Source organism: Rhodamnia argentea, chromosome 1 (assembly GCF_020921035.1).
Source record: "Rhodamnia argentea isolate NSW1041297 chromosome 1, ASM2092103v1, whole genome shotgun sequence".
Lineage (NCBI taxonomy): Eukaryota > Viridiplantae > Streptophyta > Magnoliopsida > Myrtales > Myrtaceae > Rhodamnia > Rhodamnia argentea.
Window position 1 is genome coordinate 5,046,624 of NC_063150.1, and position 17,911 is coordinate 5,064,534.

General features: G+C 38.8%; 2 protein-coding genes across 2 annotated transcripts; one reads left to right on the forward strand and one right to left on the reverse strand.

Moving 5' to 3' along the window:
- Nucleotides 1-2,124: 2,124 nt before the first annotated feature.
- Nucleotides 2,125-3,274, forward strand: LOC115753360. Its single transcript, XM_030691934.2, has 2 exons — nt 2,125-2,338; nt 2,680-3,274. Exons 1-2 carry the CDS (start codon nt 2,259-2,261, stop codon nt 3,014-3,016), a joined length of 417 nt encoding a protein of 138 aa, XP_030547794.1. The 5' UTR covers nt 2,125-2,258; the 3' UTR covers nt 3,017-3,274.
- A 320-nt stretch (nt 3,275-3,594) lies between these two features.
- On the reverse strand, nt 3,595-15,694 carry LOC115753359 (AUGMIN subunit 3). Its single transcript, XM_030691933.2, has 18 exons — nt 15,333-15,694; nt 15,077-15,113; nt 14,845-14,948; nt 14,460-14,655; nt 13,889-13,955; nt 12,812-12,915; nt 11,524-11,608; nt 11,169-11,223; nt 10,605-10,736; nt 9,695-9,764; nt 8,794-8,851; nt 8,637-8,692; nt 7,229-7,381; nt 6,651-6,762; nt 6,398-6,539; nt 5,221-5,296; nt 4,876-4,971; nt 3,595-3,949 (listed from the first exon to the last, which is right to left on the reverse strand). The coding sequence occupies exons 1-18, from the start codon at nt 15,506-15,508 to the stop codon at nt 3,818-3,820; spliced, it is 1,851 nt and encodes a 616-aa protein (XP_030547793.1). The 5' UTR covers nt 15,509-15,694; the 3' UTR covers nt 3,595-3,817.
- Between the last annotated feature and the right edge of the window lie 2,217 nt (nt 15,695-17,911).

A 17,911-nucleotide genomic window follows, 5' to 3' on the forward strand; every position in this document is an offset into this window, starting at 1 on the left:
TGATTAGTGGCCAGAAAGAAAAGAAAAGTCTTCGCTAAAACATGTCAAGTCGTCTCTCGCGCCGTCTAATCTGCTCGCCACTTTATCGGGAGGGGCTTTAATCGCTACACATGGACGGCACGATTTTGCAAGGGATCTATCTATTTGCTTGTGAGTTTGAAATTGGCATCTACGTCAGCACCAAGACAAACAGAATTATAGGTGAATTTTTAAGGGGGATTCGTGCCAGATTGCTCTGTGATCATCCACATTACCCACTGTGAACACCAGTGAAATTTCTCATTCCATTAAAGTTTGTCTCAACAAGAGATTGATGTTGATGAAGTACCCTTAGTAGGATGGATGCGTTAAAAATATGTTTCGAGTTTGAGCACGAAGAATGAAAGTTTCCTAACTAGGTGTACTAGTTGGAGTAGGTTTCCTAAAAACATGTCTACTATCTTGGATTCAATTATTGTCTACATAAGAAGTACATGTTCTTTTAGAAGAGTATCAAAGAGACGACTTCTTGTGAATTATTGATTTGTGAATTACTTGGTGAGTTTGAGAGATTATTTCGTGAGGTACATTGTAAGGGCTAAACAATACGTAAGTTATTGGGTGTAATTAGAATCTGAGAAGCCCCGAGAGTTTTCGAGTGACTCAAGTGCGATTCCAATCTCCGTTGTATTGTTTGATCTATAGTTTTGTTGATCTTCTTGTGGACGTTGGTCACCTCGACTGAATCACATAAATCTGATGTCCGATTAGTATTATTGGTATGTCTAGTTTAACTGTTCGATTGCTCGTTTTCGCAATAGGATCGCTAAACTTATTGACAAAGGATGTGAGGGGTTCTTTGCCAATTTTTGGCCATGAGACTAATTTAACACGAAGATGTGAGGTAATCGTGGCCAGCCATGTAAAGATATTGTAAATGTAAACATAAACCGGAAGATAAAAGCAAACAATGGGTACTCATTTATTGATTGGCAATCTTGTGCTTGAATTACAATCCTAATACTTATAACTACCATCGATGGTTAAGAACAAATAGGAAGGAATACAAACACATTCTACGTAACTCTAAACAAAACCACTACTTCAACATTGTGTCCAACACTGATAGTTCCTACTGCGGCTCCACTTCATGATAATTGCAACCACCCATATTTCCCGGCTACTACAGCTGGCGACTCCATGATCAGATGATTGTGTTGGTCTTACGACAGTGCTGAGCTTCACGAGTTCTGGGGAGGGTGCCGGCTCCACCACTTGCATAACCCCACTTGTTTCTAACCCCTCGCAAATCACTTCGATGTTGACTCTCTCGTCGACTAAACTGAACCTCATTCACCGACACCCGCAACTCAAGACCTAGTATATTTCCTTTAGGTTTTACCGCCGATCATTGGAATGCGATTCATACTTCCCAACAACAGGAAAACATTTGGACATCGGAAGACTTTTATAGTTTGAGCCTATATTTTTTCATTAATAATTTGAGTTTGGACTCATTAATAGCTAATGTTATATATACATTTTTTCCCCTTATAATTGAGTGATGTAACAATAGACGTAATATAGTAATTATAGTGTCATCATTTCTTGGACGTACTCCTAGTTTAAGGATAAATTTGGATAAAATCTCGTGTCTCGATTTCTTTCTCATTTTACGCTTTACTTCATTGTGATTGTGCGCCGAATCTTAACATCAATAGTTTGACCGTCTATATTTGCCTACTAATAGCTCTCCAACACTTTGCCAAGCCAAAACACTCGGCGAAATTTTAACTTTTGCCAAACACGCATAAAATCTTTTACCATGTAAATACAAAAAACTCGACTTAGAAATTGTAATTACAAATATTTTGGCGTCAATAATGGGACAGACTTTGACTGATAAAATAAAATGAATAAATAATGGGACAACATGGGAAACAACTTTAGTCGCTATATATCATAGGGTTGGCCCATGCTGAGCGAGTCATTTGAACGAGCTACACGTGTCGCGACGCATTGTTGCGCCATGCATGGTCGTGTTGATTCGCCATTGGCTCGACCTCGTACGAGTGCGAGAGAGATTTGGATATTTCCTCCTTTTAAAAAAGATCCATATCCTTAGCTCGCCTTTATCAGTATCAACAACGCCCAGGTCAGATCCTACTTCTTCGATTTGATTTGATCTCATCTCATCTCATCACCTTCTCCAACTGTTTTGTTTTTCTTTTTAAATATCTCTTTCGTCTTCGATCCACTCTCTCTTCTCAGAACGAGTCATGCCTGCTCAGACTCAGACGCACGACTCAGAAGAAGACGACTGCTCCTCTTCAAAGCCCCTGCCAATGCCATCGATCCGGTACACGTACATTCTGCTCTTCGATCATCCTCTGGGGCAATTGTGGAGGAAAACAAGTTCTTCCTTCACCGATTGCAATTTCACACCTCTTGCCTCTCGTGAATCGTGATTACATGCATCCTTTTTTTTTTTTACTTTGCTGACTATCTATTTAGTTGCACTTGGTACCATATTTTTGTTGGTTGTTTTTTTTTTTCCTTCGCATGATTCAACCAGTCGCATAATCTCGCAAGACTGTCCTAGGGCGTGTTGCTGTTCGAATCTTTGTTGGACGCCCAGCATAAAGAGTTTAAATTTGGCTGTCGATCTTCTTTGAGTTGATCTTCAAAAACTTCGTACAGGGCAAGAGAGATGAAGAGTCCGCTCAACCGGGGTGAGGAGTTGATCAAGGCGATCATAGAGCGCGAGAAGAACGCCAAGGTGAACGCTTCATCGAAAGAGCACAGCAAACCGGCTGCTCCCTCGAGCAACAGGACTTGCATATGTTCCCCAACAAGCCACGCGGGCTCCTTCCGATGCCATCTCCACCGAGAGAATCAAGCGACCAAATCATCCTCGGCGAACGTGGAGCAGCCTAATTCAACCGAAACCAAGTTCGGGCGCCGCCACTGCTCCTTTGGCAGCCCGCATCTGCTGTCGAGATTTGGGAGGAGTTCCACCACCAAGTCCTTCATGTGATGGACATTCCCACGAGTTCTCGGCAAAGGCTAAACGCACCAAATTGAGGCTTGAGAGGGTGGTTTTAGAGCCCTCTTAGGATTGTAGATAGCTTTTTTATTCTTTCGCAATTCTATCTTTCCATGCTCATCGTACTAGAAAGTCCTGGGGTTGGGTTAACTGTTTATATGAATGGCCAGTTCTAGCTCGGAACAAAGGCTGTTGGTAGAAAGACGTGCAGTTACTCGGGAATAAACCTGCAAAATCGTCCGCATTGGTCCCAAATATCATCTTCCCGCCATGAGCGTGCCGATCTCACGCTAGCTGTTTTCCGGCCTCACTTTTACATCGCACACGCGTAGAACACCAAGCATACGCACGTAGACCCTATCTCGCCTCGGCCCGGCAGATGAATGACATAAACAAGAACAAAATTACAGACTGCTTCTTTTCATTTTTTCTTTGTTGAAGGTGGAATTCACCTAGTAAAATTAGTTCTACCGATATCTCTCGGGCGTGGTGCGGTACTTCCGGTACTTCCTTTCAAGAGCAACCTGGAGATGAGATTGAAGGAATGGATCTAGAGGGCCTTAGACGTATGACAGGAATTTGAAGATTACCGCAAAAATGTATTCGAAGGCAACATGCAAACACCTATACACCTCTGTGAGCAACACGACAGATGATCTCGTTTGCCATGTCACCGAATGTTCTGCATTTGATATTCACCGCAAAACTTCCACCAAAAATTAACGAAAAAATTAGCCGAGTCTCCATTATAAAAAAGGAAAGGTACAAATATACAGCAGAACTAAGAGCGCACTAGGAAACTTGAAGAGCTCTGACTCGAGCCGTCAGTTCCCGGACTTGGCTTCTCAGACGCTCAGGATTGCAGAAGAAGTCGATGAAAACCCGTCTTTGGAGCTCGACCTCCTGCGTGTGATGTTTCACAATCTGCACCAAAACAACGAACATAATTCTGGAAATTCAAAAGGAGGTCTATATACATACACACACACACTATTACGTAATAATTCCTGGTAGTGTCCTTAGTGAACACCACTCCAACTTCTAACATGCAAGATGTTGACCGTTCCCCTTGCAAGAACTTATCTCGCACCGTCCATTCATCTTGCACCCAACTAGAATTTCTTCCCCTCCTAGGTGCTTGTCTCACTCAATACAATTGGTTTCAGTGAGTTTTAATGCCGTAAATCGACTATGTAATTCTTCTTATTAAGTATTTCCTTTATGATTTTTTTTTTCTCTCATTATATAACAATGTCATTGATTAATCCCAATATTCTTCCTATATGATATAATAACGACAATTATATACTCAATATAATTATTTATGAATTATAATTATTCTAAGATATCTTTCTAACTATTATAGTGTTCCTGTGCTTTATAATAATATAAAATACAAATTGAGGATTTTTCCCTTTTTGGTTCAAAATAGGAAGACTAATAAGAATGGGGTTCCACCAAAAAAAGAAAGAAAGGGGGATACAATTTTACAATACTCGAATACATATTTCAATTTCACACAAATGAAAAGATCTATGCCCCGTACAGCGGACGCGACCGAGTCAAATAGAATGAACCACCCTCAATAGATGTAAAAGTAGTCCCACTGGTGGTTGGATGCACCAGCGTAGGAGATAGTTCTTTTTTGCAAATTAATCCAGGTGGTAAAATGGATATCTTGAATTCAGTTCCTCATATGGTTAATTTTCGGCCAGTAGGGTTAATAAAACATTTTGTGATCAATGTAAGTCATATCACAGAGACACAAGAGCAGAACAAACAAACCAACGGAGATTGTCACAAGTACATAGGATGGTGAGAATTCGGTGTTCAAATAAAATCAAGTTTACCTCAATCTTTTTGCAGTGTTCAAGAGTCACCTCTTCAACTGCAGCAGCTAGTTTTGCATTAATCTTCTCCATCTCATCGAGCTCTTTCATCAGTGGCTGAAAGGATATGAAACTTCCCATGAGTACCAAAACCAGTCTCCAAGAAAAGATAGGCAGGCATTAAGATTTTAACATCTGCAACCATATGCAGTTGGAATACGCCACCAATTCCAACCACCAATTGCAAACAACTTAAAGATGACATGTGACAAACTGATATAGGCAAGAAATATCATTAGATAACATATGTTGAACTTGGGAGACGAATCATTGGATCAGGTCAAAAGATAACTCTGGCGGACATACCCGAGGTGTGAGAATTGGTTGAGCAGTTGTTGAAGATGCAAAAAGCAGTTGCTGCATATTTTGAATTAGGGTGCACCTGAAACATATAAAGGAAACAATAAACAGAAGCAACTGAGATTTTACTCAACATCATTGCGCTTATTAATCACTTATGTGTTATAAACATGTCACCCGTAAGTAAAGAATTTCAAGTACGAAAAAAAAAGAAACATATATGGAGACCAGAATGGCAATTGCTCACATATTAATCAGCATAGCAGAGTCTCTCCAAACTGAACCGTACCGTTTAAAGACTAACCTATGTTGACATTTTAAACGTCATCCAACATTTTTCAAATATTCTAAGCAACAAAACAATGCCTAATTGCAAAACCACAAAATTGGTGTTAAAGTGCCTTTAAGAAGAACTGATAATCACCTCAAACCACAGAACTTCACATAAACATTTACCGCAAGTACATTTTTGTTCTAACAAAATATTACTAGTGACATTCAGAAACCCTTAATAGTGATATTAATCAAGTTAAAGTATATTTAGAGTGACAAACTAGGACCTTGACAACAATGGTGTTATGGGGTTGGCTAAACACTTAAAAGTGAAAAATCAAATAATGACATTTTTCTCTACGCCACGAGGAAAAGAGATTCCAGGTTTGTGTGCATCCGTGTGGATTACTTGAGTTTGGATAGCCGTGCTATCATATAAGAAAAGAAATGGAAAGACTTCAAGTCTGCATTTCTAACCAATTTTGTTACTTCTGCGTCACACCACTTGTCAGACTAAGAAACCAAATTGTGGAAGAAAGGTGTCGAACAATGTCTATGTTGTGCAAGTTTGGAACATCAGTATAAATGCAGAAACAAGGATCACATCCTTATAGTAGAGCATACATATCAAGACTTCCAACCAGCATTTTCACGACTAGCATCTTTCTATTTCTTAAAAGCACCTTATATTCCTATACATGTAACGAACGTTCATGGAGGAAAAAAAATACCCCAGGAAACTCAATAAATGAGCAAATTAAGCAGATGGATGATGGTAATTCGTGTAGTTGCCAAGCAGAGGACTAACCAAAAGCCAGTAGTGTGATTATGATTAGTAAGACAAGGTGACATGAGAAGGAATGAGCTATTTTGACATGCATTCATAGCTCTGCAGCATCCTGGAACTTACAGCTCATTGATGCATTTATTCCTTTCCTCTGGGAGGGAATTCTCAAGGTCAGACTTTAAAGCCATGAGATCTGACTGAAGACCAGATATCTGCTGAACAATGCCTGGTGCTGAGACATACGTTGACAGCCCTACTTGAGCATCTAGGATAAGAAGAGAAAACACAAGATTCCATAATCATTACTCTTAACAATCACGAAAAAGTAACAATTACTTCTTGAAAAGAGGACCAGACTATAAGAATAAATGGATACTTGAGTAAATGCTCAGTAGGTCTCGAACACAATGTAGAAAATTATCCCGATCATCCACTGCTCCCTGTTCTTGAACTTCAGAAGCTGCTTGAATAAGTGCCATGCACCGATCCTATAACAGGCAAAAATATTTAGCAGAAGCCAGGACTAGGATTTCCAAGAGATTCAAAGTGAAATTAGGCACAGACCACCAGCTTTGAAACTTCACATCTAACACACTGCATGATTTAGCGAGCTGACACTTCCATTATGTCAGAATCTATGCCACAAATCACTTGAAAAACTGCAGCTACTATAATCTAAGGAGTCTAAGGAGCAGTAGCTAATATAATCTCAGTGGGCAGAAAGACCTTCCTAACTATTTTTTAGCAACTAGATTGAAAAAGTCCTAAAAGCTTCGAACTACTTCCTATTCCCTTTTTTGAGGTAGCATAGACATTGACTGATGTAAAAAGCAACGTAGAGCCCAACTGGCAATTGGGATCTACATTAACCACAACCTGTTGCTGAGCATACTTAGGCAGCATATGCACAGAGAGAAAGAGAGAATAACAACCAGAACTGCCAGCTTGACATACCACTCGTCCCTTAGTCGAAGAGAAGTACCCCTGCAATTCTGACTCAATGACCTTAAGCAGCGAATATGCTCCAAGCATGTTCTTTTTTTCCAGCTGACAAGCTATTTTCAGAAATTGATGCCTTGCAAGCTGATTAATGAGATGATGTATGAACTGCCAAACACAACGAAAGAGTACGTGATTATGTGCGCACAGAGACAGACAAATCAGACAAGCGTAACAGCAGGAGTGTTGAACAGAGTTAAGCAAAGTCTTTTCTCATTGTCAGTGTCACACTAAGACAGTTGGCTTACATATAATAGGCTTTCACAACCAGACAAAAGACAGCACATGTAGGCAGTAGCAACCACTTACCTACCCTAATCTTCTGACCCACAATACTATTCACAACCATTGTCTTAATCCCTTCAATGCACCAGCCTGTCAAAATTTGTTAACTCTTCCTTGTTTCCAATTAATCTAACTCAAAACCAACTTGATTAAGCATATCGATAGACAGTACTGCACTGAGAGAATGTACTGGCAACATGAGGTCTCCGGATTCAGAAGATCAACAAGGAAATTCTTTCATGAAAATTCTGAAGATTTTTCATTCCCCTTATCCTCTTTTTCACCTTCTAATTTTACCCTCGCTACTGTAGGACGATCTGACATACATGTATAAGTTCTGCCGATTTATTCAAAATATTGCTCTAGGGGGAAAGCCATATAATCATGTAAAATAGAAAGTTCAATGAGTTCTACTACAAACAAATTCTAAAAACCTTAAAAACATGATGAGGAGCCTTTCAAAAGTCATCCTGCTTGTTTGAAGTCATCATCAGGCTTAATGTTTACTTCTGCTGCTAAAATTTTCCACAAGACTTCAACTTCCATAGTTATCTTCACTTTCCTTTTTGGTGAGAAGGACAATAAATCCCTCATCAATGAGAACCGCAAAAGTTTTCTTAGAACTTTTAAATGTGGATCATGACTGGTGAGCTAAAGTTGAATCCAGATCTAGAACTGAAAAAGAGGGAAAAAGATGAAGAGTGATACTCATCCGTGGTTGTACTTGCAAAATCAAGATCAGATTCTCCTCTTCCCTGCTCTTTAAATGGTTTTCAGTATAGTACAACAGTAGTAAAAATTTCACCCCGAGTTGAAAAGACATGTCTAAACGATTCAAAATTCCATGGCAAACAATAAGCCAAAAAAAAAAAAAAAAACAAAACAAGTATTTCCATATGATCTCAACAGCTAGAAGGATCACTTGGCCGGGAATTTCAAACATAGGTGCAATCTCAACCAACCTAAAGAAGACAGGAACTTGAAGACTGAAGGACATTTAATATTTCCAAATGAAAGTAGCAGTAGCAATGCTTCTGCTGAAGAAAGTATAAAAAGATGTAAAGTCAGGTAACCTTACCATCTTCTGCCGATTAATGTAGTACTCTTGGCGCATGACCTTCAAATCGTAATCACCTACGTACATAGGTTAATTGTATGAGAGAACACAAGAGTCATACTTTTTATATTTAAAAACAGGATTCATTTTTCTCGAGAGGGAAACATGAATGAAGTACCTTGCAAAATATATGTATCTTGGAGTTGAGCTAACTCCCAGCAGAGACTTGGAATTGTCTAGGAAAGAGGAAAGAATAAGGGGTTGAGATAAAAACACAGCATAGCAAGAATATTAAACAGCCCTGTTAAGAACCTAAATCTGGACTTGTAAGTTCGTTCATGACATGAGTACAATCATTGTGCTCCTTTTACAGCATTTCATACCTAAAATGCCATTTTACGGAAAAAAAAAAAAAAAAACCTAAAGTACCATTGCTTGATACGAATAGCTTGCATCTGTTCTTTCTCAGACAGAACACATTATGGTAATTCCAACCAGTTCAACCCCATCAATCGATGTAAATTGAGATCACTAGATATTCTTGAGCCTTTAAAGGTGTTCATCTTCTCATGAATATATTAACTATCAAATTTTCACACTCAGAAACAAAGCAATGGACAGATAAGAAATGATCAAACTAAGATAACCAAACAAGACGTTATAAGGTGACATTAAGTCTATGTTTTACATATCATCAAAAAATGTTATGTCCTTTCACATAAAGTTTGTAAAGTTCATCTGCCAAACTGTTTTGTGACTCCTAAGCTATCGACAAATTCTTTTTTTATAGAATGCCTTTAAAATGCATGAAATTGATGCCTTTTAAATTCTCCCTATCATCTTTTGAACTTTCAAAGAATGTTATGACTAAGCTCTACGGTATGCAATATACAGTTGAATACACAGTTGAGCTTAAACTTTTGTAGCAACGGAAATGATCGAGATCAACAACAAAGTAAAATAATACAATCATGCTCTCGATATGACCAATGAGCAATCAACAGGGTTATATAAGAATATTATATTGGGCACATTAACTGAAGAAATTAGGATATCACACGGCACAGAGAAGCGCGTACCTCAGAGAGCAACTTTTCTTCTTTGTGGCCAAGATTTGAAATTTCTCCCACCAACTCAGAATGCTTCCTCCTGCTCAATATGCCAGCTATTAGCACCAAAAATAGAAATAAGAAACTTTCAAAACAAAATAGAATAACCAAAATCAATTCTGATTAACTTTAGCCAAAAGAAAAAAAATTGTCAATGCTGTTAAGGTTATCAAACAAGCTTAATCTCGTTAAGTGTTGAAAGGCTCCAAGAGCTGTGAGATACCCAAAATTATGGATTGAACAATCTTTATGCAGAGAAAAGTACCTTTTCTACAGGCAACCTACTTCTAAAGAGAAATTAGACAAATTAACTAATGTCATCAAACAGTGAAAGTCAAGATCCAGACACCACATCAGACACTTTGGCGACAAAATCTGGTTACAGCACCAAATAATGAATAGGTAACCACCGAGTATGTAGACAACAAAAGACCATCCTCTGCAAATTCATTCCGTCTCCTTGAAGTGCCAAATCAATGAAATCATGGTTTGTTTTTAATGAATTCCAAACACAAATGAAAGAGAGCAGATGAACTTGTATTAAGCTTATATTTCCATCCTCTCCCAGGATACCAAATATTAGTATTCCATACAAGCCATAGTTAACCTTATTTATCTAACCAAGCAATTTACGTTGGCAACAGGAGGGATTGCTCCTTGAGATGAATTTAATAGGTTTGTAAGAAATATGCCACTTCATTGGTTTCAAGTTCTTAAGGACATGTAAAAGGAACTTCTCTGTTATAGACAGTTTCCTTTTGGCACATTCAGTGCAGGGGTTTAAAGTTTCCATGCATACGAGCCAATAATTCAAGCAGTTCAGACAACACAGGAAGAACTTTCCACAAAACACACATACTCAAAGAACTTAAAAACTCACCTCAGAGAATGAAGATCGAGGTGTATGTGTGCTTCATCTGATGTTACCTGAGCCTTTAGGGCCACAAGAATAGCTTGCTGCTTAGCATTCTCAACTTGGGCTTCAACCCATTGCTTCTCACTTGTGCCAAATCTATGCAAGTAAGGAAGAAACAATAAGGTAAGACTCATTTTCTCTTTCTGATTACTAGCAAAAGATTGCCTGCATGCATGCATGTGAAAAGAAAAAAGGTGAAAAACTTTTAAATATGAGAGAAAGGAAAATATTTGTGAAATCAAATCATTTTATGAAATTAATATATAGGACGAGAAATTCAAATTACAATTTTGTTTGTACTATAAAATAAATCATTATCATAGAATTTAATATCATGCGTGAGATTTCATGAAATTTTCTAGCAGCAATTCAAGGTTGAAATCCTCCTTCAACTTTGCCCTATTAAATAAAGAGATATTTCAGAAATGTCTGACATGTCCCTTCACTGAGTCAACTACCATTAACTTCTGTCGAAGTTTCGTGAAGGGAAGGAAGGCTTTTCACAAACTAAACAGTAAGATCACATACATGGAACGAAGCCTTTGCAATTCTGATAGTCGTTGATGCTGAGGCTTTTCTGAATCTGTTGAGTTGTAAAAGCAAAAAAGGGGGAAAATCAGCAGTCCATTACTGTAAAAATAAAAGGCAATGTTGAAACAAGATAAATGTCAAGTTTACTAATTGAAAATCAGACCATATACACAACCCATATATCATGAGGAGGGCAGTGCCGTGCAAGCCCAATAGTTGTGGGCCAGCATCCAGCTGGGCCCAAAATAACCGTTATGGTGAAGCCTAAGTATAGATGAACTCAAGCCTAAGTATATGGCCTAAAAAAGGAAATTCTGCCAAGGCCAACCACTTCAAAAATTTTCTATATTACCTCGTACTAAAGCATCCGAAGCATCATCGAGACTCACCCATGAACATTTGGACTTGCCATCCTCGGCAACTAATCGAAAAGGACCCTGAAACATTCATTCAAAACATGATGATGAACACTAGCGCCATGCTTCAAAGAGAAGCAAGCCAAAATCTGAGTGCTGCAACCCACAAAACTAAGTAATTCTTTATCTGCAGGACACAACATGAATGATCCAAGACTAAACTATGCCACAGACAAACTGATGACAAGAACTGATGCTACTTTCAGATGCTTAGACAAGTAAAGTTACAAACGTCAGAAACTACTTTTATTTCTCCCTCTCATGCCCATCAAAGCTCACGTACAAAAAGTAGCAATGATATGTGGGAGCCAAGCAAAAAGTTCATCAAGCACTTGAACATATGTAAATCGGAGACTAGAAGAGTGGCACTATTTCATGTTTGAAAGTTGTTACACCAGCACCACTTACATAAAGCATTTAAGGCTTATTTAAGCTTATTCTTCCATTCACCGTCTTCTTTTCGAAGGGGTCAATTTGAACACTAAAATTTTCTGTACCAATTGGAAAGCCAGCCTAATACTGAGAAGGTGAAAACTAGCTAGAAATATCCTCTATTCATTTCATCTACTGTCTCGGATGAAACATTGGCAATCTAAGTATGCATCACTTCATGTACTTCCAGGCATCATAGAGACCAGTGGAAAGAGTTTCTAACAATTTCACTTTCAACTCCACAGTAAACTGTTGTATCTACTATTGTAGCTTTCCTTCATTTGCGTTGATTTTTCTCCCTACTTAACAAGGAAAAGGCTTCTCTAGTTGTTAATTCTTGAAATCTTTAATCACAGTAGTATATTTTTCCTTGCATATTCACAAGCTAAGACTCAAATTTCATTTACAACCACAAATTCATTTCCGTTCCTTGCATTCTTAGGGATCTACACTACCAAAAGAAACAAAAAAATAATCTCATTCACAGCCTTTACTAGCAAATATAAGCAAAAAAACAGAAGATCTGTTCATTGAACTACAACATCCGACTGATAGTCCCTCACCAACCAGGGCTTTACAGATTTCTTACGAAGAATATATGTTTCCAAATGACATGCTTGATAAGCCTCTCAAGCATCTAATTGTCAGGGACAAGCATACAGAATGGTGTTGGACCGAGCTAATGGAAACTCCTTTAACAATCAGAAGATTAATTTCTAATTCCACATTGTCCGATAGCAGTGCCACAGTTTTCTTATTTGCAATGACACATCAATAAAAACGTATTCTTACCGTGTCCAGTTGCTTAGAAAACCATTGATTTAGTTCCTTCATACACGATGAATCTTCAAGCAAGTATGGATGGAAGTCAGAGTATGCAAGATAGATTCCATCCTCTGCATGAAAAGAAATTACAAACTTCGTTGAATAATCCACAATTTAACAGGATCACTCCAAACACTTTCACGCTACAAAAGTCTGAGCGATTCAGAAAGCTAAAATTTTACTTGAAGTTAGAAAGAACCAAGTTGAAAACATCTCAAAAAGGAATGCGGAAGGAGATGCTTTGGGAAGAAACAAAAGAAGGCAAAACAATTCACATTTTGCATTGAGAGTGCTGATATAGTTGGTTAATAGTCTGATTTCGGTGTGAGATCTTGAAGGGCTGAGATTTCATCATTTATGGCTAGAGAAGCATTTTGGTCCAAATCTATGAGAATTACGAATATTTAAGCCATACTACACATAGAGGCCAAGTAACACGAAGTTACTTAAGAAGTAACTAAAAGAAGATTTTAGACATAATGCATATCTGATTAATTCAAGTTGATGTCAGTGAAACTGCAGGAATCACATGCTCGAGAATTTCAAAGAAACACAGAACAAGAGCGAGGAAGTAAAACTACGCCAAAGCTGATGTGCAAAATCATAGGCAAAACAGCAATACACTATCCTACTATGTAATCAAAGGACAGTTGACTAGCCTAAGAATTTTAGCTGGCCAAGCTACAGTTTTGAAATGGGAAAAATAGTCTAATGAGTGTCAAATAATTCACATGCGAAAAATTTGACCACGGTGTATTGAAAAAAGTGTGTGCCACGTTTCAGAAAAAGATGAAAGAAGGTAACTAAGGATTACATAGGAAGATAAATAAGAGGGGCCATAAGGAAAAGAACGCAAATAACATGACTCAAACCAGTGAATATAAAGAATGAACCAACATCTAGATCACACTCTGCATTATTTCCATGAAACACAAGATTTTCTAGACTAAGATCAATAGTGGAATAACCAAAAAGGCCAGATATTGGTATTACAGAATAAATTATTGATCACAAACAAAATGATGAAAGATGAAGTAGTATTACCATCACCAGAATGATAATGGGCCAATTCTTGAGCAGTAGAAGCAATCCTTCCAAGAACTGCATTCATCTAAATTGCAAAAGAAGTAATAAAAAAGCTCATTAATTAACGGCACCAGAGCTGAGATATATGAAGAATGGGTTTCTTTTATGAAGAATGGCTTTCTTTTTGGTCCCTTTCGTCCATTGGTTGGGACATCGTCTTGTCATGTCGAAGACACGGGTTCGATTCCCCGTAAGGGATAGGTACTCTCTCCAGGCCGCTTTCATTTAGTGTTCATTGCTAAGTAATCGCTCGCTATCTGGCTGGAAAAGGTGGTCCAGAAGCAAAAAGACTTCTTTTTTGCAATTTTCGATTTTTTTTTTTAGGTTGGTCACGCCATAAGCCTCAACCATTACGTAAAAAAAAGCCCTGAAACTAAATACCCATGACAAAACCATCTTTTCTGTGAGCGTGTTGTGATTTCTCTGGTTGAGAATTTGAGAGGCATGCCAGGTTAGAAAATGATCCCATTTCCGTGGTTATCTCATTGCCACTGATTAGCCGAAAAATTACCCCCGTGGACACAATTACCTGCAAATTCCTTGCTGAAAGACTGTCGTCTAGTGCAGTAAGTTGTCCATTTACAGTAGATGTTGCAGCAACTCTAGCTCGTCTCCCTTGGATCAAGGATGAAGCCTGGAAAGTGAGCATGTCATACTGAGATTGCAGATATCTGAGCTGTCTTTGCAACTCTAGAGCTTCAGCTTTGTATGCCAACGTTGCATCCCTAACAGAAAGCGATCCGAAGTTACAGGAAGAGCAATGCAAAAGTGCAGCATCATAGGCTTAGAAACTTTCCATACTCGAAGCAAAAGACCAACTTAGATAATTAGCAATCAAACCGTACAATAAACTTGCTAAGCAAAGAACTACAACAAAAGCTCTAGAAGAGAGGGCCACAAACTAACTATGTCACCTTATATCCTTCAATCCTTCCTCTGAACCAAAAACAGCCTCCTGGTTGTCTCTCCTCACAGAGAAAGCCGAAATGCTATCGTAGGCGAAGTCCAGATCCTCCCCCTGTCAGATCATGGCATTTAAAATTCATTAGACATACCATCATAAACACCCAATTCCACAAACTCGCCTCCCCTAGCTGACTAGAACAACATAAATCGGCACCACACGCCAACGCACTGGGAATTTACCTCCAGCAACTTCCCTTCATCCACGAATTGCTCATACCTGAGAAGCAAGCGCAGAATAGTGAACAATGGCGCGACGAGAACACCACAGCAACACTGTACCACACGCATAAAGAAGCAAAGAACCCCGATTCCACGAATTGACGAACGAGGATCAAATCAAATCACACAGTGCACACCCCTAGCGGTTTCCACTCGATTAGAAAATCCCACAGGCTCGGATAGCTATAATGTAGAGAGAGAGGGAGGGGGTAATTACTGGGAGAGCTCGGGGAGAGAGAGGACGTTGGAAGGGCGGAGGTTGGTGCAGATCCAGTCGAGGACGGGGCGAGCGTCGTCGTACTGGAAAGGCCACTCGAAGCTGTCGGGGTCGAGCGAGTCCGCGCCGTGGTAGCCCAGCTCTCCGAGCAATGCGCACAGTCTCGCTCCGCTCATCCTACTCTTCTTCTTCTTCTTCCCCGCATCAGACGAGTCCTACGGAGTTTTCGAATGTCAACCGCGCTCTTTTCTTGAAGGACGATGATGCGCACGAGAGAGAGAGAGAGACTTTTCTCTCCTTTTTGGCGCCGGCCGGTGATCCGGAGATGGATATGCGAGAGGCCGGCTCGGCGGTTGGTGAACGAACCTGCGCAGGTTCGGTGCCCGTGCTTCTCCGAGCCGGGTCGCCCGAGCGTAAACGGGCCTACCCTTCTAGAGTTGGGCAAACTCGTCCTTTTCGCCATATTTTGAATCTGAAATGGAGCCATATGCATTATGCAATGGTTATTTGGTCACGTGGCTATTTTCTGCCGACCCTGGCGGGTGCTCAGGCGGGCGTCACCAATACTCAGCCCTTTTCGCCAGCCCGACTCAAAAGCCGTGTAATGGAAAATCTCTCGAGCATATTTGGATGGGATAACCAGATTCGAGTAGAGAACGGTTGAGTGTGACCACTTGTGATTAAAAAGGACAATGAGAGAATGACACTCGAATGAGCATCGCGACACTCTTGTATTGCGAGTCGCACGAGTTGTGAATGCCATCCTGGCCAATGGCATTAGTCTTGGCAACTCCCATCTATCTCTCTCGCATGCACGTGCTCGACGGCCCTTTCCTAAGCACAAGAGTGTCGATTAACCACTATCACTCCTACTCCCTTCTTCATCTCTCTAATTAAATTTTTATATAATTGCATTGGAAATTCTAAGACTTATCACAAAAGTATAATTAAATTTTGAAACTTTCAAAAAGCGCAATTAAATTTTAAAACTTGTTACGAAAATGCATTTGAGTCTTAAAGCTTTTAAAAAGCACGATTAAATCGTAAAACTTGTTACGAAAATTGCATTCGAGTCCTAAAACCTTCAAAAAGCGTAATTAAGTCATAAAACTTGTCATATTGGCCCAATCAAATCTTTTCATTGAATGCACACTTTGAAAATTCTAGGACTTGATTCCCCTTAAGTAATCCCTCCATCAGCCATCATGAATTACATTACTTTTCCAATGAAAACCTCCGTATCTATTGCATTTTGGCTTCTCGCTTTGCAACCCTTAGCAGATTTAAATGCAATTAAAGAGCTTAAATTAATTTTCATCTTTATACCCCTCATTTTTTTATATAAGGCCACATTAGTGACCCTCTAATATACTTATATTAAATTCACTCTGTTAAATTGACAAGACATATTAGAGTAGAAGATAGTAAGCTTTACTATATATTGCTTACAAAAATGAACGAAAGAAAAAAAAAATCACTGTTCACAAAATATTTAGGCGTAAATTGTTATTGATAATGGAATATTTTTTTTTTATTTGTTCTAACTTCACAAATTCCTTAATTGAAATTTATCTCCACACCAAATTCGACTACATTCAGCTAATATGGCCGTTTGGGCGACGCCAAAGAACGATACGAAGGAAGAAAATAAATATGTGCGTCCGCGGGGACGTCCACACTGGGAAACTTTTAAACCATGTTAACTGGATTTGGTCGAATTTGGTATTGGATGGATGGACCTGAATAAAAAGAAAAAAAATGTGTAAGAGTAGAAGAACTTAATCATCCAAACAAAAAGCACGTAGATTTGATTAGAAAGAAATTGGGCTCTATTCAAATCTGAAGATGACCCGGATGTTAAAGCCCAAAAGACAAAAAATGGCTCAGCAAGTAATTATTGGGCCCTCAGGCCCATGCCGTAACAATGAGTCCCATGTCCAACTCGAAGCTTCCCATATTCCAAAACTCTATTTATCTCATCTCAATCTTGAAAGTAGCCTCATGGGGGTAAGTTTCCACCTCGAGATATGCTTTGTTTTTAACTTTTATGATTCACGCAGAATTATTAGTTTTCAACTTACTAACTTTTCAAAAAAAAAAAAAATACTTCTTGAAAATGGTTCTCTTCGAACGGACAATTTTTTTGCAATTTTTTTTAAAATTTTGTGGAGTTTTTCTGTTTTTCCTTTTCTTTTTTCTTTCTTTTTCATTTCTTTCTTCTTTCGAAAACTTTTCGAGAAGAACATGCATCTTTTTTATCATGTTTCAGCTTTGGTTTCATAGATTTAGTTTAGATCTTTTTGCGACTAATTTTGGGTGCGTTTGTTCAACTTTGAAAGGGTGTTTTAAGCCTTCAAAACTCCTTGAAAAATGTAGAGTGTTTGACAAAACTTTATTGGGAAATCTTTAGCCAAAAATATTGGGCAAATCTCTACCTAGAGCTTTTCAGCATTTTTGGAATGTTATTGCTTCAATTAATGAATTTTGGCCAATTGCCTTCTTCTTTTTTTACCCTCAAAAGATTATGGGAACTCCAATTTTACCTCTTTTAGAAAAACGAAACCCCGTTTGACCAATAC

Coding starts and splice junctions, on each gene's coding strand:
- LOC115753360 (XM_030691934.2), top strand. CDS start 2,259: ATGCCTGCTCAGACTCAGACGCACGACTCAGAAGAAGACGACTGCTCC. Junction 2,339..2,679: donor CTGCCAATGCCATCGATCCG/GTACACGTACAT, acceptor AACTTCGTACAG/GGCAAGAGAGATGAAGAGTC.
- LOC115753359 (XM_030691933.2), bottom strand. CDS start 15,508: ATGAGCGGAGCGAGACTGTGCGCATTGCTCGGAGAGCTGGGCTACCAC. Junction 13,956..14,459: donor TTTCAGCAAGGAATTTGCAG/GTAATTGTGTCC, acceptor TTTGCAATTTAG/ATGAATGCAGTTCTTGGAAG. Junction 12,916..13,888: donor CCATTATCATTCTGGTGATG/GTAATACTACTT, acceptor CTTTTCATGCAG/AGGATGGAATCTATCTTGCA.